This window comes from Lemur catta, chromosome 5 (assembly GCF_020740605.2).
Source record: "Lemur catta isolate mLemCat1 chromosome 5, mLemCat1.pri, whole genome shotgun sequence".
Classification (NCBI taxonomy): Eukaryota; Metazoa; Chordata; class Mammalia; order Primates; family Lemuridae; genus Lemur; species Lemur catta.
The window spans coordinates 25,159,707-25,177,577 of NC_059132.1; the positions used below are offsets into that span (position 1 = coordinate 25,159,707).

The window sequence follows — 17,871 nt, forward strand, 5'->3', positions numbered from 1 at the left end:
TCAAAATATCATCTTCAGCTGCATAGCAAATATGATTTAAGAATTTAACATCATTATTTGATCACAAGCGTAAATATAAGTCACCATAAATAAATGTAAATTCATTGTACAAAAATTCCCAACAACTCTTAATACAAATATGGTACATTTGACGGTTTCTGAAACAGATATTTTTAAACTTTTTAAAACCTAAGCTTTTTTTTTTTTCTGGTTCTTAGACACACACAAAAAAATCAAAAGGTGGGGGTGGGGAGGCAGTAATACCAGGGAGGAAAGAATATTAAATTTGTCTGATGTTCATAAATAAGTGCTGCTGGCCAGCCAGGGAAATGAAATCTCTCTTCTGAAAGTGAAGACCTCAATTTACTGGGATCAAGTCTCCTGAGGATAATGTGACTCTGCCCAGAGGGTCAAATTCTGGGTTATGAATGCAGGGAGGGAGGGGTGGGTAGTTGCAATAGCAATCTTATCAAACAGATGATCCAAATCTCCGCAAAGCAATGGTCAAGGATTTGGGAAGAACTCTGGTCATCAGACAGAGCTAGCTACTGTCCCCAGACAGCACTGATCTGGGAGGCTCAGGAGCTTAGAGATTTTATGTGTGTTTTGGAGGCATGTTTTACTAGTAGTTCTGCCATGGGGCGTGACCTCTCTCTTTTGCCTCTGGGACACTTCTGTGGCCACCAAGAGGGAAAAAGAAATCTAAATAGGAAGTGGTAGCTCCAGACAGGAGGGTCTGCCAGCTTCCACTCTGAACCACCTTCCTTCCCTACACGTATTTCCTTTCATGGCTTAGAGGTAGCTCAAAGCCCAAGGTTAAGCAGAATGATTCCTTTACAGCAGTGGTTCTCAAACTTTGCTGCCCAACAGAATAACTCAGATAGCTTGTGGAAAATGCAGATTTCCTGGCTCTACTCCCAGAGATTCAAATTAGGCTTGAGGTGGGGCCCAGGAATCTGCACTCAAATGTGCTAATCTCAGGATCTGACGTAAGTGGCCATTGGACCACATTTGGCACCAATTCCTCACTGGAGGGAGGAGTGTATCACACAAACCTCTCGCCGTGGACACTTCCTTTGCTCTTACCATGGGGTTAGAAATGGGGCCATCTGATTAAAGGTAACCATTTCTTTATTCTTTCCATTTTCTCTTTTCTCTTCCTCCCTGGGCTGGAGGAGACATGTTAAATATCACACTTTGTATGTTCTTAAAAGCTCAGTGCTGCAGACTCCCTTTGAAGATGATGTGCTCTGTAACAAGACATTTATATTCCAAAGGCCTCTGTCCTTCTCAGTGGTCTCCCCACACTTGGCAGAAGATTTTACAGAGGAATTTTAGTTCAGTCGGGAAAATGGAAGTAAATATACCCCTGTGAGAGAAGACATACCCCAAAGTCTAACTTTAAGGAACACTGAGAACAGGAAGTTGAGAGCAAAAGATGAAATGTTCCAAGACACTTTCAGCATCTAGGACAATGAAAGTTCTGACTCACTAAAACAGGAGTCCCCTTTGGGGTTTATCTTGGTATTCAAAGCTCATTGACAAGTATTATTTTTATTTTGTACCTCTCTGTCCGCAAGATGTTTTTGGCCTCTGTTGTACAAACCCCTTAAAAACCCTTGTCATGGGGGGTTTTCCTCGATGAGAAATTCTGTGCCAAGAAGTGGTCCCTAATTTGGTCGCTGGCTAATGCTATGGGCAGTGCTGTGACTGACTTGTTCAACGCTGCATCTCCTGTGTGCCTGGTGCTAAGCGCTTGCTTAAGGAATGAAAGAACTATCTCATCGTTAGGCTGCTGTGATGGCATAAGAGTGTTCTGTCTTGGGCTGCGGAATCCTGGTTGTGAATCCTGCTTCCCCCCAGGCCTGACCATTCTCCTACCCCAACTCCACTCAGTGGGATACAGCTATGAAACCTTTTCTGATTTCTTTCTTGGACTGCCCTGGGGGGTTGGTTAGGGTGGGGTTTGGGGAGCCTACACGTGGAATCCCTGGCACCCACTGCAGGAGGAGATGCCACCTGGGGCCCTGGAGGGGAGCCAGGGAGAGAAGCAGCAGTAGGCTGACTCATGCCCTCTGGGCCGGGCTGACATTGCAGTTCTCTGAGCCTTCAGTCCTGGGGTCACACATGGGCACTGGGTAGGCAGTTGCTGTTTTGGGAGGAGTTCTAGGGAAGCAACCACAGATGGGTGGAACTAGCGGATGGAGAAAGGGTGAAACTAGGAGCTCTTAATACAGCTGAGGGAAGAAAAGAAAAAAAAGCACACACTGCCCTGTTTTCTTTTTTTTTTTTTTTTTTTTTTCATTTATGCTATGGACAAACCACCATGGAGATGTCATGGGAGAGCATGCACAGGCCCCGCCCTTGGGAATGGTGCAGATGTGTTTGGGGAGGTGCTTGTTTGCTTCCGGGTCCATCCCACACGCTGTCCGGTCGTGCCCTATGGCAGGCTGGCTGTGGCTTTCTCTCCCCTGCTCCTCCTCCTCTTCCTCTTCCTCCTGGTCAAGGGTCTGTGGGACCTTCTGCCTAGCAGGTGGTGGCCAAGGACTGGTGGATGGGCGGCTGGAAGCAGCGCACATGCTCCACGGTGGAACTGTCTGTCTCCACGGACTTCATGTACTTGTTCAGGATGGCAAAAACCTCATTGTTCAAGATCTGGTACTTCCTGATCCGGTCGGCCATCTTCTTCAGGGGCTGCAGAAGGACGGGGATGTTCCGGTTGGGGAAGCAGGGGGTGGAAGGAGGGAGGACAAGAGAAGAAGTCAGTGAAGTTGGGGTTCAGGGTCCGGAAGCTTCAATGATCATGTCACTCTCTTGCTTAAAGGCCTTCTGTGGGTTCCAGAACTCTTGCAATCAAATGTTAACTGGACCATAAAAGCCCTCTGCAAGTTTGAAAACTTACTACAGAGCTAGAGTAATCAAAACAGTGAGCCACCGTGTGACTCAGACAGACATAGAGACCAACGGAACAGAATAGAGAGCCCAGAAATACACCATGACATGTAGGTATATCAAATGATTTTTGACAAAGCTGCCAAGACCATTCAATGGGGAAAAAAAACAGTCTTCTCAACAAATGGTGCTTGGAAAATGGACATCCACGTGCATAAAGCTGGACCCTTGCCTTATACCAGATACAAAAAATTAACTCAGAATGGAAGAAACACCTAAATGTAAGAGTTAAAACTATAAAATCATTAGGAGAAAACAGGGAAAAATCTTCACAGTGTTGGATTTAGCAGTGATATCTTGGATGTGACACCAAAAGCACAGGCAAGAAAGAAGGAATAAATTGGATTACATCCAAACTGAAAACCCTTGGGTGTCAAAGAACACTATCAACAGAAAGAAAAGGCAACCCATGGAACAGGAGAAACTATTGCAAATCATATCTGGTAAGGAATTAATATCCAGAATATATTTTAAAAAGTCAACAAAAGAAAAACCCAATTAAAAAAATGAACAAATGACTTGAATAGACATTCCTGCAAAGATATACAAATGGCCAAGAACACATGATGTGACGCTCAACAGTAACAATCATTAGGGAAATGGAACTCAAAACCACAATGAGGTAACACTTCACACCCATCAGGATGGCTACTATAAAAAATGGGAAATAACCAGTGCTGATGAGGATGAGGATCAGAACACGCACTGCTGGTGGGAATGTACAATTGTGCAGCTGCTATGGAAAAGAGTACGGCCGTTCCTCAAAAAATCAAACAGACTTGCTATAGGATCTAGCAATTTCACTTCTGGATATATCCTCAAAAAACTGTAGAGCAGGAATTCGAAGAGTTATCTGTACACCCATGTTTCTTAATAGCCAGAATTAACCCTTTTCCACAATATCAAGAAGGTAGAAACCACACAAGCATCCACTGGTGGATAAATGGACAGACAAAACGTGGGGTATGTACATGATGGAATATTATACAGCCATCAAAGGGATGGAAATTCTGACATCTGCTACGTGGATGCACCCTGAGGACATTATGCTAAGTGAAATAAGTCGGTCACAAACAAATACTGCATGATTCCACTTACACGAGGCACCTAGAATAGCCAAATTCATAAAGACGGAAAGTAGAATGAATGGTGTTGCCAGGGGCTTGGGGGAGGTAAGAGTGCAGAGTTATTTTTTAATGGGCACAGAGTTTTGGCTGGGGAAAAGGAAATGTTCTGGAGATGGCTGGTGGTGACGGCTGTACAACAGTGTGAGTGCACTTGATGTCACTGAGCCGGATGCTTAAAGTTTTACGTATATTTTATCACCATTATAAAACCCTTTGTGAGGTGGCTCCTGCCTCTTTCTCCTGTCACTCTCTGATCCACCCTCATGCCTCTGCCTTTGCTGGGGCTGTTCCCTGTGTCTGGATCATCCTGGAAAGCCCCACACTCCAGTCCCGCCTGCTCTTTGCTGCCGCTGGCCGTGCAGGACTCGGCCCAAGCACCATCCTTCATGGGACCCCCTTCTCTGCCACCTGCTCCCTGCCCTGCAGCCTGGTTTTGAGGGTGCTTCTCTCCCCTCCCACGGCAGCCCCGCTCACCCCACACCAGCACCCATCCCAGCATTCGGCACGATGCCAGTGCTCAGGGACCATCTGCACAGGTGAGGAACCAGCGCCAGCAGAGTCTGGCTGGGCCCTGGAAGGTGCATTTCAGGGCTGGGGCCCAGCCCTGCCCTCTGGGGTGACCTGATTCATGGCAGTAGGTTATGAGCAAGTGACTCACAGCTTCCGCCAAGCAGGTCCCTGGCCTCGTGAGCAGCGCACCCTCCCCTGCCTTTCTGGTGAAAACCTGGCTGTCGCCACCCCCTCCCCGCCCAGGCCCAGCCACCATCCTGCTCACCACGTTCTTTATGATCTCATCCTTGCCGTCCTGCCTCTGCACCTTCAGCAGGTGGTAACAGAAGTCAAACAGGTCGAAGCGACGCTGCTGGCCCAGCAGGACGATGATGGAGCAGCCGGCCCAGTTCAAGCCGTCGCCGAAACACTGCCTGGGAGCAGGGAGAAAAGGCAGCTGGGGTGAGGGGCAGAGGAGGAGTTGGGGGGCAGGAGCCTCATGTGAGGCCAAAAGCACAGCCAGTAAGCATGCCCGTCTTGGGGCCCAGTCTCTTAATCTGTAAAATGGGTACAAGGGAAGCCGTGATGGAAGATTCATTAGTTCCAGGGACTGTGGTTATATTTTAAGCCCTTCCAACCTCAAAGAGGTGTCAGCCTGCTTGCGTCTCTGACACAAGAAAAATCAGCTCTGAAGACGACACAAATTTCCAAGGAAAGACCCCAATGGAGGGGCCCTTGAGACTTATGTGGCTGATTATTTCAGGCAGATCAAGCAGAATCTGTCTTGGCTCTGTAGAGAAGCCAGAGGGATGGCTGTGGGGTGAAGGGCCATTTCAAACCAGGGGGCCAACCGGCCAGAGCAGGCTGAGGGAAGGCCCAGGGCATGGCGGGCACACGCTGCTAGGCTTGGGAGGCCGAGTCCCCCCGGGTCTGACGTAGCTCCGACCGCAGCTCCCCAGCTTGAGAGACGTGCGCAATTTGGATGGCAGTGGGGTCAGCCCTTGGCTGCCTCTCTTGTCCTCAAGCAGTAGCCCCAGCCTGTGCTGGAAGCGTGTGGGCCCAGAGCTACCCTGAAACAGCCTCGTGCAGCGCACTTGCCTTCCCGCCCCGTCCCAGCACCCCTTCCGTGGGGAAGGCTTCTCGGCGCCCCACTCTTCTCAGCATTCTGGGCTTCTGGAGTGCCGGTCTCATCTGCCTTCCCCCTGCTGTCCTTGACACGTAGCTGGGTGACTGCAGGAAGAACCGTCTTTCCTGTTTTCTCTGAGACTCCTAGAGGCTCCTCATTTTCCAGGAGTAGAGTTTGGTGGGAGGCGAGGTAGGCGGTGAGGTTCTTACTGCCAGCCCCTCACTGGGCTCCCTCCGGCCCATGCAATCGGCCCAGCTTCTAGCCTTGGAAAGACGAGGCCCCGAGAGCTCTCGCAGCCCCATGCTGCACCCTCGTGCACAAACTCTGGTTCTGCCTCAGCCGTCTGCTGCCTTTCCTGGACTGTCCCCTTCTTCCTTCTGTTGATTTGAATGCCGGGCATTGCTCAAGGCTCAGTTCTGGTCTGTGAACTGAAGCCTGATAACCCCCTCACCTCTCTCCCCTGGCATCTGCCACCCTGCCTACCCTTGCTGCCAAGCAACCTCCTTTCATGTCCTTTACATTCACATTTCTTGTCTCCTCCTTGGCCACGTAAGCTCCGTGAGGCCAGGGACTGCCTACTTTTGCTCAGCACTGTTGAATGTCTGGCACCCAGCACAGGGACCAACAAATAAAATGAACAGCTGTCGGCTGCCCCCACCGCTGCCCACCTTTTGGGTTGAACTCTGGCAGCCTGGTGACACACAGGGGCACAAGCAGGTTGGGGTGACCCTGCCTTCCTGGGGGTACTCACTCAGCGGTGAATTCGTTGGTCCCCACGGGGATGCAGTAGACGAACTGCATGGCGCTCCACAGCCGGTGGAACTCCACGCACTCATCCACGTGCATGACGCCGTTGGTGGGTGGCGGGCCCCGCCAGATGGGGTCCTGCAGGTAGCTCCGGATGCGGGTCAGGATGACCTCGAACATGGACAGGCCACAGCACAGCCGCTCCTTGGTCAGCAGGTCACCCTCCCGAGCGATGGCGATTTGCTGGGAATGGAACGGTATGTGAAGCTTCTGTGCACATCTCAGGCCCCATCCGCCACCTCCCACCAGAGATGCCCAAACGCTGGAGCTGGCCGCACTTGGAATTCATTCATCAGAACTGATATCTTGCTCAGAGCAGGGTACTCACTTTATAAACCTGACTGCAACAGCAGGGAAGCCTGGTAGTAAATCTTATTTATGTTAAGTAAAATCCAGAGACCATCAGTAGAAGAATGATTTAAAAAAAATTATGATAGATTCAATGCAATCCCTATCAAAATGCCAATGTCATATTTTGCAGATCTAGAAAAATTAATCATAAGCTTCATTTGGAACCAAAAAAGAACCCAAATAACCAAAGCAATCTTAAGCAAGAACAAATCTAGAGGCATCACATTATCTGGCTTCAAATTATACTACAAGGCTGTAGTGACTAAAACAGCATGGTACTGTTATAAAAGTAGAGACATAGACCAATGGAACAGAATAGAGGACCCAGAAATAAAACCATCTACCTACAACCAACCGATCTTCAGCAAAGCAGACAACAACATACACTGGGGAAAGGAAGCCCTATTCAGTAAATGGTGCTGGGAAAACTGGATAGCCACATGCAGAAGAATGAAACAGGACCCCTATCTCTCACCATATACAAAAATTAATTCAAGATGGATAAAAGACTTAAATGTAAGGCATGAAACCATAAAAAATTCTAGAAGAAAATGTAGGAAAAACTAATCTAGACATTGGCCTAGGCAAAGAATTTATGACTGAGACCCCAATGGCAAATACAGCAACTACAAAAATAAACAGATGGGACCTAATTAAATTAAAAATGTTCTGCACAACAAAGGAAATAATCAACAGAGTGAATAGACAACCTACAGAATGGGAGAAAATATTTGCAAACTATACACGTGACAGAGGACTGATATTCAGAATCTACAGAGAAATCAGCAAGAAAACAACTCCATCAAACAGTGGGCAAAAGACATGAACAATTTTTTTTTAAAGAAGATAGACAACTGGCCGAAAAACATGAAAAAAAAAATGCTCAACATCACTAATCATCAGGGAAATGCAAATTAAAACTACAATGAGAACAGCACCTTATCCCTATCAGAATGGCCATAATGAAAAAGTCAAAAAACAACAGGTGCTGGTGTGGATGGAGAAAGAAAGGAACGCTTATACACTGCTGGTGGGACTGCAAATTAGTACAACCTCTATGGAAAACAGTATGGAGATTCCTCAAAGAAATAAATGCAGGCCTACCATTGGATCCAGCAATCCCACTGCTGGGTATCTACTCAAAGGGAAATGAAGTCAGTTTATTAAAAAGACATCTGCACTTGAATGTTTATCACAGCACAATTCACAACTGCAAAGATGTGGACTCAACCTAAGTGCCCATCAATTCATGAATGGATAAAGAAAATGTGGTATATATATACTACGGAATACTACTCAGCCATAAAAAGGAATAAAATAATATCGTTTGCTGTAACTTGGATAGAACTGGAGACCATTGTCCTAAGTGAAGTATCTCAGGAATGAAAAACCAAACACATGTTCTCACTAACATGTGGGAGCTAAACATGGGCACACACAACGCAAGGCAATGCAAAGGACATGAGACACCAAGGAAGGGGGGAGGTGGGGGCTGTGGGATAAAAACTTACCTATTGGATACAATGAACACCATTCTGGGGATGGGCACACCAAGAGCCCTGAATTAAGCATTATACAAGGTATCCATGTAATATTTGACCCCATTAATTAATATTTTGAAATAAAAACAAATAAAAAAACTGCAATCTACCCTATATCATTTAAAAAAAAAAAAAGAAAAACGCCGCCAGGTTGCCATTGAAAAGACTGAAGTGATACTACTAGTAGTACCACTGCAACTACTGTAACTACCACTAATTCATGCCACTGAGTGCAATACACCAGGCCTTGTGCTAAGCACTTGATAAGTATTAACTCCATTCACTCCCATGAGGTTGATGCCATTATTATCCCCACTTCACAGATGATGAAACTGAGGTTCAGAGAGGCAGCCAGTGAGTGGGAAAACTGGGATTTGGTTCCCAGTAGCGTAGATCTATGGGTTAAACTGTAAAGTGAACAAGAAAAGGATATGTACTATAATCCTAGTAAAAACCACCGACAACACACAATCCCACAGACAGAAGTATATGTGGGGTGTGTGTATGTGTGTGTAGAAATCTTTTAGAAAGATTAACATCAGTGGTGGGAACAGATGGGCTTGGAGAAGTGAGTGGGATTTTCACTTTGTACTTGAAACACTTCTAATACAGTTGAATGTGTTACAATGAGCATATGTTAATCTTTCAAAATTTGCCACTGAGTTAACAGAATTATTTCCTCTAGTTTAGAAGTCCTTCTTTGACAGTTGCAAACGATCCCTATTAATTATGTAAACTGGCTTCTCATCTGGCTCCTGCAGATCTAATAATCAGCTGACTGGATGTCAAAACACATTATTGTATGTATGCATCATGAATCAAAGCATCTAGGGCTAAAGGTCCCTCCATCTGCAAGGTAAGATGAATATTAAAATCTAAGGTCAAAGTAACGTCTCTAAGTCTGAGGACAAAGCTGAAGGGGGCTGGCTTCTGAGCCTGAGAGATCCTCAGGACCCCTGTGGGATCAGCTCCCCAGTTGACAGGACTTCCCGAAGAGCCCCTTCTGCAGGTGGCTGGGAGGCACCTGCCCGACTTCCCCCAAAAGCTCCCTTCCTGGAGGCCCCTGGGAAGAGGACGACCTCTAAGTGAATCGTGGAGGGCAATTAAGTCAGCAAACACCAATGTGGGGGCCTGTGACAAATGTGGGCCATGCATGTAGTTGTCATGACAACAGTAAGCCAAAAAAAGTCTAGGAAAAAGATGAATTGGAGAAGAAGAGTTTGCCAATGTGTGTTTTAAACACAAAGGAGAGGGAGCCCTGATGCGCGGTGACTCAGCTCGGTCCCACCGGCGGAGCCAGCTGGCAAGCAGAGGAGGATCACTCCAGCGGCTGCAGCTAGCTAGAGTAGCGAGAGCTCTTTTAAAAAATCTCCAGCCTGTGCTCATGCCTGTTCTTACTCTCTTTTTTCGGATTCTGTTCTTTTTGGTGGCTGAAAGGGCTCTGCACTTCAGAAAGACAGTGTCTGCCGCAGGGGAGATTCTCAGTAAATAAAGGGCCCCAATTTGTTCTCCAGTTGGGAATATTCTCTCTTACAAATTGCTACAGAGTTCTGGTTTACTCATCAATCTATCGTGCATTTAGTTAGTTGGAATCAATCCTCAGGGCCAGAGAGTCCTGGTGGGGGAACTAGAAGAACTGGCAATTGAGTTTATCAATCTGCAGACAGACTCTGAACTCCAGTGACCCCCACCTACCCCAATCAACGCAAAGGGCCTTGGCTACGGTTAGGGGCTTCATTCCTTTCCTTAGGAAAGTGTTCACCCTCACAGATCTTTCTGTGAACTGCAAAAGTCATACTTAATCATTGGGTAAAAACTTAGAAAAAATTTTTAAAGTTATAAGAAAAGAAAACACCCCTTAACCCCATTACCCAGAGATGAGCATTCTTAAAATATTGACGTGTGATTTGTTTGTATTTATGTATATGTGTGTGCATCTACGTATTAACAAAATGTGGATTCTATCGATATTGCTTTTTCCTCTTAATACACCAATAATTTAAAAACTCACTTCTGCAAATATTGTCATGATTTTTTAATGGCTACGTAAAATGGCCATTGATGATACACAATGATTTACTTAGCCCTCTACTTTTGTTGGTTATTTTAAATTGTTTACAAATTTTCACTATTACCAAAATGCTATGGCAACCATCCTTATAATTTTGTGAACCTATTTCTCATCATTTTATTAGGATAAATGTTTAGTCACAGAAGGGTCAGTGAGTATAAATATTTTAAAAAACTTTTGCTACACAGTGACAAACTTGTCTCAGGAGATGCTGACCCCCGTCCGTCTACCTTGGTGACGCTTGTTTCGTGACCTCTCATCAGTACTCTATTATTTTAAAAAAGTTCTTTAACAACTCGAGATATGAAAAATTGTATCTCATTCTTTGAATTTGCATTTCATTGATTACTAGTAAGGATGAATACTTTTTCTATGTTTGTTGGCATTTTATTTTTTATGTTGTAAGTTTTCTTTCATTCTATCTGTATGTCTAGCCTTTTCTTTTTGCTTTGAAAAAGTGTTTTACAGATTGTTTATTGTAAATACCCCCAGTTTGTGTGTGTGTGTGTGTGTGTGTGTGTTTGTGTGTGTGTACAACATAGATTTTATCCACTTCTTTTCTATTCCACTCAGTGGGGGAGTTTTTCTCTCTCCTTCTGCCACTCTTTTCTAAGTTAACAAGGGAACAGAGAAAACACTCGGGAAGCCACGCTGAAGTCATGCCTGCATGGGGTGCTTTGATTCCATTTAGTGTCCTTTGGAGGAGAATGATATCTTAACATTCCTTCTTTATATAATCCTTTGGTTTTTAGAATTTTCATGCTTATTTGTTCATCATAGCAATCAAGAAAGGTGGCTCAGTTCAGGAGGTAGAATAGCTCTTATCCCATTTCAAAGATGGGAAAACCAAGACTGAGAAATTCAATGGCTTGCACTAGATAATTCAGGGGCGGATCTGGGACAACGACCCCTGTCTTTTGAAACCGAGAGTCTTCCTTCCATGATAGTATGGGGCAACAAACCAGGTCATCTCGATTTTTCTCAGCAACAAATGCCAACGATGCAATACTGCTCAAACTTCCTGGCTTTAAATCTGTTGCGGAGTTCCTGTCACTGAGCTGGATGTTATATGATCATCCTGAGCCCCAGAGAGCTTGGAAGTTAATATTTTGTTAACTTTTCTTTGCTCTGTGGAATGACTAAGTTTTGGACTATTTCTTGAGGAGGGGAGACTTATAAAACTGGCATTTCCTCTCTCACGGACTGTCTAGGCTTTTGTTTGTTAAATACTCGGCAGTTGACAAATGGAGATTTCTATCAGTCCTGAGGAAGTGGCCGTTCACCAGAACAGGGATGGAATTCACAGTCCTCTAAGTGGAAACACATGCCAGACCCTGGGCACGAGAGGCTGGATTCCTGCAGGATGACACCAGCAGCGGAGCAGACATGTTTACATGTCACTGACTTGGGGGATTTCTCCCTAAAAGGAAATCATTTGAGAGGATCTCCTCTGCTCAGCCTCTGAAGGCCAAAATAGAGAACACGTGTCTTGTACAGTAACTCAGCTCTCTCTGCAGGTGAGTCAAAGAACCCAAATGTCACTTGGCTTTTAGTTACCATTTGCAGTAGGTGGTTGGTGGTATGCACGGGGCCCCGCTAGGGTGGCTTCACCAGCATGAGCCCTGTGCAGAGCGGACTCTGCATCGTGCTCCAAATACTTGCCATGCTTTTCCAAAAGAGAAGCCACCTTCTGCCCTCTGCTGAGGCTGTGGGTGCTTCTGCCCTTGGTGATAGCACCAGACAACGTGAGTCTAAGAGCAGATTTCAATCCTAAATCTTTTCTATAGTCTCACTACGGTGCCCTGTTTCCCCTCTTTCCTCAATTCTTCCCCTGCCCCCCCCCAAAAATGTGAAGCTTGCTGAAATCAAGTGGGAAGGACAGAGCACATACTTTTTGTTGCCCTTCTCTGCCCCCATTTCGTTTCCTTCCTGCTCCCTGCATAGTCCGTGAATTCTCTGCAGGTGCAGGGGTCCTGTCTGACTACAGAATGAACAGATGGACTCATTCACCTTGGAAAATATGAGAACATTACAGGCAAAGCTGAAGTTGTCTTTGATTCCCTCCCGCTCTACCCAGTCTCTGTCCCCATCTCTCTTCAGAGGTTGCCGCCTTGATAAACTACGTGTGTATCATTCCAGACATTTCCAGGAAAAGTTTTACTTATATGGTTTTGTTGTATGTATTTAAAAAAAAAAAAAAACAAATGGCATCATTCCGTGTGAATTTTAGTGCAACTTGCTTTATCTACTTACCATGTGTTTACGATCGATCCACACTTAAGTGCTTAGATCTACTTTTTCCTTTTCATTATTATGTATTCAGTGATGACTATACCATATTTTATTTAGTCAGTGCTTCACTGATAGATGTTTAGGTTGTTTCCAGTTTTTGCTTTAACAATGTTACAGTAAAGCATCTTGTGTTCCTGTGTTTCTTTAGCAAAAATATCCAGAAGTGAACTGCTGGCTCACAGGGTGCGTGAAGAGAGAACACGGCAGAATTATGATACCTGGCAGGGGAGTAGCAGATACCTGTTTAAATGAGCAGCTTCTTTTTTGGCAGGATACCTGACACAGGTAGAGAAAAAACACCCGGACCTGGGATGTAAACCTTATTCCAGACCTGCTCCTGCCGCTAACCAGCTTTATAGTATTGGACACTCTCTCTCCCTCTCTGGGCCTCAGTTTCCCTACCTGTCAAATGAAGAGGTTGGGCCAAATGCTCTCCTGCTAAAGTTCATTTTGATCACAGAGCCCATTATGCAAAGCTCATACCTGAGGAGTCCCCAGCCGCTCTATCAGAGGTACCAGGTGCAGGGGGGCGTACTTGGCTTCCAGACGCTTCATCCGGACCTCCAGGCGCTCCCCCTCTGGAAAGGAGCAGCAGACAGAGAATGAGACTCAGGGCACCCGGGGTGACTGCGGAAGGTAAGCGCTCAGAGGACTTGATGATGGGTATGTGTTCCAAAACTTGCATGGAGCAGGCAGAACTACTCTCCTCGGTTCTAGAAAGTGTGATGAGGACTCCCTACAAGGAAACATTTTCTGTGATCTCTGTCCAACAATGGAATTATCTACTTTGGGACTGGTGAGTTCTCTATCACTCAAGGAATTTCTTTTTTCTTTATTTTTATAGAGTTAGGGGGTGCAAATGCAGTTTTGTTACATGGATGTAGTGTGCAGTGCCACACTCAGGAATTTACACCAATGCTAGATAGCAATATACTATGGATATTCCAGAAGGAACAAGGCCTGGAGTGTCTTCTAATTCTGTGATTCTGTGGCTGTTCAATAGATGTCCAAAGCTCTAACCTCTTCCTTGCTGTGCAGATCTGAGTTGACCAGGTTGGGAGGTGAGAATAAGGCTATCCAGCTGCTGCCAGTGGCTTCTTACCTTTGATGTAGACTCTGGGCAAGATGTTCTGGAAGGGTGCGGCGTGGAGCAAATCGCAGACTTCCTCCTGAGACTGCAGAGACGGATGGAAAGGAAGAGAAAACAATTTTCATGTTAAACCAGGAGGACTTTTCATTCCTAAAAACTTGAGCACTGGGGTTAGCCAGACCTAGATTCAAATCTTGGCTCTTCTACTCATTAGCTGTGTGACCTTGGGTGAGTTACTCAGCCTTTTAGGGTCTTATTTGTTTATCTGCAAAATGAGGATGAGAACAGTACCTATTCTAATGGGTTGTTGTGAGGATTAAATGAGAGAACGCATAACCTCATAGCACATTCCCGGACACATGAGGAGAGCTCATAATCTTCTAAGGCATCTGTTGAAGAATCAGAATGAATAACAGAGGAATCACACAGAGATGATGGGCCTTAGACTTTGTGTCTCTTGGTCATGGGGTCTGCAGGCTTGAAGCGGGCAGCTGGGCCAATCTTCTAATCCATTAATCCAGGACAACTCTGTGCAAAGGCCCGTGTCTGATTGGTTTTTTCCACACCAGACCTCAACTAGAGAAAGAGGGACTAGAACCCAGGCCAGATTGGTTTGGATGGTGACTTGTTATGCACAAACATAGGCTTAAAAGCAAATATGCAATGGTTGGAGGAGAATGTTTGGTAAGGGTCAGATGGAAGATGCGTTCTCATGATCTTACTGTCCTGGGACCAGCTCATGATGACTGGATTTAAAAACAGAGCGGAAGAAAGGGACCCAGAGAAGCCACCCTCCACGGGGGCTTGCTTTCTCTTCTTTAAACTGTGGGCATCTGGATTAGGTAAGTCCAGGCTCCATTCAAATTGTGACACACTGGGATTCTGAGCATCTGAGAAAATCAGGACCGTGAGTACCCTTGGCTCCCTCCACCCCAGGTGTGGCTGGAACACTGCCACCCTGGGAATCTGAACGGCTGGCTGCTTGGGAGGGGACCCCCAAACTCCTGCTTTTTAACTGCAGATCTGTCTTTGAAATGAGGATACCAGAGGGATAACACGCTGGTCTGGTCCCTGCAGAGGAACCCACCGGATCTGACTGTAATTCTCAGTTTCTTAGCCAGAGGGGAAACTCCCCCTTTCTTAACTGATCTGCTTTTCCTGTTTCCAGGAAATCACACAACCTGGTCTTCATTGCTGTGTCTAAGCTTAGATCCTTTGATTCGTCATGTAACCCGAAAACCTGGCTTATTGATCCTTCGGCCTATTCTTTCATATTCACATTGTGAATTAGGTTGATGGATTTTTGAATGACAAACCACCCTTGCATTCCTGAAATAAACCCTACTTGATTATGATATCTTATCCTTTTTATGTATTGCTCAATTTTATTTGCTAATATTTTGCTGAGGATTTTTAATCCATACTCATGAAGAAGGATATTGATTTGTAGTTTTCCTTTTGAATGTCTTTGGTTTTGGTATTAGATATCTCTTGGGAATGACAGTGGATAAAAAAAAAAGAGGAAAAAAAAGATACCTCATAAGATAAGTTGGAAAGAATTCCCTTCTTTTCTGTTTTCTATAGGAGATTGTGTAGAATTGGTACTATTTCTTCCTTAAATGTTTGATAGAATTCACAAGTAAAAACCAGCTGCATCTGAAGGGTTTTCTAATTAGAAATTTTTTAATAAGTAGGAATGCTACTTCTTTAATAGATACAGAACTATTCAGCTTGCCAGTTTTTATTGAATGAGTTTTGGGGGTTTATGTCTCATATGGACCTGGCTCCTTTCATCTAAGTTTAATTTATGGGCATAGAGTCATTGGTAGTATGTATTTAATGTCCTTTTGATGTTTGTGGGGTCCGTAGTGATGTCCCTCCTTCATTCTTGGTCATTTGTGTCTTCTGTTTTTTTCTTGGCCAATCTGGCTAGAGGTTTATGCATCTTATTGATGTGTTGCCCGCCCCCCAGCAAAGAATCAGCTTTTAGTTTTATATTTCTCTATTGTTTTCCTGTGTTCAATGTTACTGATTTCTGCTCGTTGTTATTTCCTTCCTTCTGTTTGCTTTGGGTTTAATTTGCTTGTCTTTCTCTAGTTTCTCAAGGTGGAAGATTACCTATTTGACACCTTTATTCTTTTCTAAGAGAACATTCAGGCTATTCTCCCATAACGCTAGCAATCGAGGGCTCAGTTCTTCTGGAAACAGCCCAATCCATTTTTGAACAACTCTAATGGTTAGAAAGTTTGGTTTCGTATTAAGCCAAGGCTGCCTCCCAATAGTTTCTACTCTGGATCCTTGTTCTGCCCTTCAGAGCATCACTGAATGTATTTATTTTTCTAGCTAGCATCTTCTGCCACCCATCTCTCTCATTTCCTTCAGGGTCAGATACCTTCTGAGAGCTTTCTACATCTCTCTCCATTTCCTAGTCTTCACTTCCCTCCTCAGCAAACAGAAACATGCCCAGCCATACCATGCCATGGCAATGGCTCTAGCAAAGATGACCAAGGACTGCTTTGTCACCAAGTTCAATCGGTACTCTTCCTCATCTTACATGTTATCTCTAAAGTATTGGGCACTGTCCTCCTCAGCTGCTATGACGATGTGTTCTTTTGTTTCCACCATTTTGGTTTCTCCTTTTCAGTGTCTGCAGGTTTTAAATTCCATTTCTTAAATGTTGGTTTTCTTCTTACCCTATAGGCCTGGTTTATATCTCCCACTCCCATGACTTGAAATACCACTCATTGCCTGTGATTCATCAAATCTGTATTTCCACCTAGACTGTTCTCCCAAGCTCCAGATTTGGATACCCAACTCCTTGCCGCATGTCCCCAACTTGGATATTCCACAGCTCAACATTTCTAAAGATGATCTTCTCCCCTTACCACCTGGGGTTTCTTTGTCACAGTCATCTCCTCATCTGCCCCAGCCTAGAACCTGGAATACATCTTCTCTCTTCTTCACTTCCCAAGACCAATTAGTCTTTATGTCCAGTTGATTGTCATTGTCTCTTTTTTTTTTTTTGAGACAGAGTCTCACTTTGTTGCCCGGGCTAGAGTGAGTGCCGTGGCATCAGCCTAGCTCACAGCAACCTCAGACTCCTGGGCTTAAGCGATCCTACTGCCTCAGCCTCCCGAGTAGCTGGGACTACAGGCATGAGCCACCATGCCCGGCTAATTTTTTTGTATATATATTTTTAGTTGGCCAGATAATTTCTTTCTATTTTTAGTAGAGACGGGGTCTCACTCTTGCTCAGGCTGGTCTCGAACTCCTGACCTCGAGCGATCCACCCGCCTCGGCCTCCCAGAGCTAGGATTACAGGCGTGAGCCACCGCGCCCGGCCATTGTCTCTTGATTCTTTCCACATTTCTCCACACTGACTGCCATGACACTAAGAGCTCCCAAGGGCAGGGACAGTGTCTCTATTTTGCCTCTTATCCCCAGTGCCTCACATATAATAGTTTCTTAATAACTGTTGATTAAGTGATAAGTGTTACCCCATAAATGTTTCCTGGCTGAGTAAATAAATTTATTTGTCCATGTGACAGTCCTCCAAGTATGAGAATGCTGCTGTGACATCCATCCATCCATCCATCCACCCAACAAATTATTTATTGAGACCAAGCACTGTTTTAGGCTTTGCAGATATGTTGTTAAACAAGTTAGACTAGATCTTTGCCCTCAGAGAATTTACATTCTAGTTGACAGAGACAGATAAAAAAGTAAACAAGGTAGTGATAAAACATAATAGGCAATAGGCTGGAGAGTGACTGGGAGAATGGAGGGGGCTACTTCAGGTGGTTGGAAAAAAATCTTTTTGAGGGGTGACATAGGAACAGAGAATGGAATGAAGTGAGGGAGCTAGGTGTGTAGATATGAAGTAAGGGCATTCCAGTGCAAAGGCCCTGGGGCAGGGAATAAGCTGGAGTCTAGTGATGATGAGAGTTACAGTCTATACAGCAGGAGGCCCTAACGGTCTGGAGCCACCGGATCTTGCAGAGCCTTGCAGGCATGGTACTAAGTCT

General features: G+C 45.1%; 1 protein-coding gene across 2 annotated transcripts in view; it reads right to left on the bottom strand.

Annotated features, from left to right (window-relative positions):
* Positions 1-2,270: 2,270 nt before the first annotated feature.
* Positions 2,271-17,871, bottom strand: part of CYFIP2 (cytoplasmic FMR1 interacting protein 2) — a 116,407-nt gene continuing 100,806 nt past the window's right edge. For both annotated transcript variants that reach the window (XM_045551278.1, XM_045551279.1), the window contains 5 exons: positions 13,859-13,931; positions 13,240-13,334; positions 6,446-6,684; positions 4,855-5,002; positions 2,271-2,694 (listed from right to left, as the gene is read on the bottom strand). In XM_045551278.1, the coding sequence (XP_045407234.1) occupies positions 2,527-2,694; positions 4,855-5,002; positions 6,446-6,684; positions 13,240-13,334; positions 13,859-13,931 (723 nt within the window). In that variant the 3' untranslated portion in view covers positions 2,271-2,526. The remainder of the gene's footprint in view (positions 2,695-4,854; positions 5,003-6,445; positions 6,685-13,239; positions 13,335-13,858; positions 13,932-17,871) is intronic.